Source organism: Montipora foliosa, chromosome 1 (assembly GCF_036669935.1).
Source record: "Montipora foliosa isolate CH-2021 chromosome 1, ASM3666993v2, whole genome shotgun sequence".
In the NCBI taxonomy this organism is placed as follows: domain Eukaryota; kingdom Metazoa; phylum Cnidaria; class Anthozoa; order Scleractinia; family Acroporidae; genus Montipora; species Montipora foliosa.
Window position 1 is genome coordinate 25,347,176 of NC_090869.1, and position 2,500 is coordinate 25,349,675.

The 2,500-nt window shown below is 41.4% G+C and overlaps 1 protein-coding gene across 5 annotated transcripts in view; it reads left to right on the forward strand.

The window, feature by feature from the left end:
- The window catches only part of LOC137994670 (kinesin-like protein KIF15), a 95,047-nt gene that overhangs the window by 91,489 nt on the left and 1,058 nt on the right, over window positions 1-2,500 (forward strand). For all 5 annotated transcript variants that reach the window (XM_068840290.1, XM_068840283.1, XM_068840276.1 and 2 more), the window contains 2 exons: window positions 511-604; window positions 2,015-2,125. In XM_068840290.1, coding sequence (XP_068696391.1) covers window positions 511-604; window positions 2,015-2,125 — 205 coding nt within the window. The remainder of the gene's footprint in view (window positions 1-510; window positions 605-2,014; window positions 2,126-2,500) is intronic.

A 2,500-nucleotide genomic window follows, 5' to 3' on the forward strand; every position in this document is an offset into this window, starting at 1 on the left:
AACAATTATTCCATTCGCCCTTGTTGGATATGAAGTGATTTTAACCAACTCGCGCTACGCGCTTGTTGGTTATTTTATCACTTCATATCCAACTCGGGCTCATGGACTAATTGTTATATAACTCTTTGTGCCATAAATATATTTCATATCTTGTCAGTAGGTTGTCAAGAATGTTGTACGTGAGAGCCAAAGTACTAGTTTAGATTTTTGCCCATTTGTGACCTAAAAAAAGCAAATTAAGAATGAACATGACAGAGCTCCTTTAAAGGGGCATTTGGTGTTCAGCGGATGTCAAAGTTGGGCGTGCCTCTAACTAGGTGCATTTGTGGACAGAGGCGGCCGCATAAATAACCAGATAGGATAAGGCGTCGGCCTGCTGAAGAAAAGGTCGGGATCATATCACCCCCAGACCAACACTCTCTTACATATGTTGAAAAAGGGTGGTGCAGCTTGTATTACAGTTTTCCTCTAAAATACTGTAACTCTCCATTTTTGTTCATTTTGATTTAGAACCAGACTGGTCGAGAAGCAAGTGTTTGAAGAAAAAGAAGAGTTGAAATCCAAACTGGAATCTGCTATGGAAGAGAAGTTTAAACTGGAGAAGGTAACTGTCCTTTTTATTTTTCTCCTTCTTCTGTAAGGAAACCTCCACTCCGACTAATGAATAATTTTAAACCGAACAAATTTGCTCGACAATTTCCTTCAAAAAAAAAGTGTTCGTATCGAAAAAATGAATTTTACAATCACTTATTTCCACTTTCAAATTTCCCGGTCGCCGCCATCCTGAATAATTGTTACGGTTTCCCTTATTGTTTTCACACAAAGAGCTTTTAAAAACATGGACAACCACTCTCAAATCGAAACAAGACATGTTTCGATCGTACAACGATCATCATCAATTGTGAAGTGAGATACAGTTGTGATTTGAATTTATGATGAAAATTGATGAGATTATTTACACGATTGCACGATTGTTAAGAGCAAAGGTGTGGCGTGAAACTATTAACAATTGCATATAAGATTAACGGCCGGGACACACTAGGCGATAAGTCGCTGCGACACGTCGCGGGGACAAGTCGCCGCAACAAATCCCCTTGTGTGACACGGTTAATTTCATGAAATCATTGTCGCTGCGATCAGTCGCACGAATTCAAACCAGTTTGAAATTAGCGAAAGCAATGTTGTCGCATCGTGTGTACACTTCCGGCAACAAGTCGCTGCGACAAAATATAAATGAACCAATGAGAGAGCGTCATATGGCCAGCCATATTGAATTAGAAAACTAGTTCACATTCCCCCTCATACGAGATCACTGCGTGTGCACCAAACAGGCGTCGTGTCGCAGCGACTTGTTTTGCAAGTAGTACACATGGAGCAACTTGTCGCAGAGACATGTCGCTGCGACTTGTCGCCTAGTGTGTCCCGGCCTTCATGAAATACTAGGGACTTTACGATCTACGACGCGGACGTCAACGAGAACTCCACGAAACAACAATATCATTGGTTAAAAGAGGAAACGTAATCGTGCTGCACGTGCAGCACGCATTTTAGCACATAATCGTGCGGTTCTCTGCACAACAACGACGTGAAATAACCAAATTTGAGGTTTTGAAAAAAACGCGAGGGCAAAAATGCAAATCTTTCATTCTACATTTTTAATCTGAAACCGCTAGTATCAATTTATTTTTAGGATACTTCGCCCACATTTTACTATGCGAACGAGATGGCCTAACCGCGAAAAACTTACGATAGTGCAAAGTTATGTTTTGAAGTAACGTTTTCGTCGACGTCGCCGTCGTAGATCGTAAAGTCCCTACTAACGTGTCTATGGTGTACTATATAAAATACAATTCGAGCAATCATCGTCAGTCAGCAAGGAATTTAAGTTGTCGGAATGAGCTTTCCAATACGCTGCCTAAATACAGATAACGTAAGAAGGTCCTTAACATTTTAGGCGTGGATTCCGTAATTAGGGCCAATGTATGTATCAATGTGTCTTAATTTTAATTTATAGACGATGCAGCAGATCGAAGAGGAAAATGCTCGTCTCAAGGGGCATCAAAACCCAGCTCAGAAACTGCAGCATTTGCTATCAATCAAGAAGGAAAATAATGCCCTCAAAGAGGTAATATGCTTCCTTGTTGAAGCGTTGGCGCCGAAAATGTAACAGAGCATTGGTAATTATGCCAAGCTATCGATCAGAATGTGATTAAACTTAAAAGTAGGTTCAAGTGGCATAAATTATTTTGCTAGATTGGCAGTATGGAATAGAACGACTAACGTGGCCCCACGGTCACGCTTCAGGGATTGCGTGCCGTAGGAACAGTTTTCATATATGAAAATGCCAATCTTGGGCCGGTTGCTCGAAGCCTGGATAGCGCTAACCGTTGGTCAAGAGGTACGAAAACCTGTAGGTTTCCATGGTATTTAACACTGGTTAGCGCTAACCATGCTTCGAACAACCCGGGCCAGCTAGATCGCTGCGATAAGCAATGCGAAT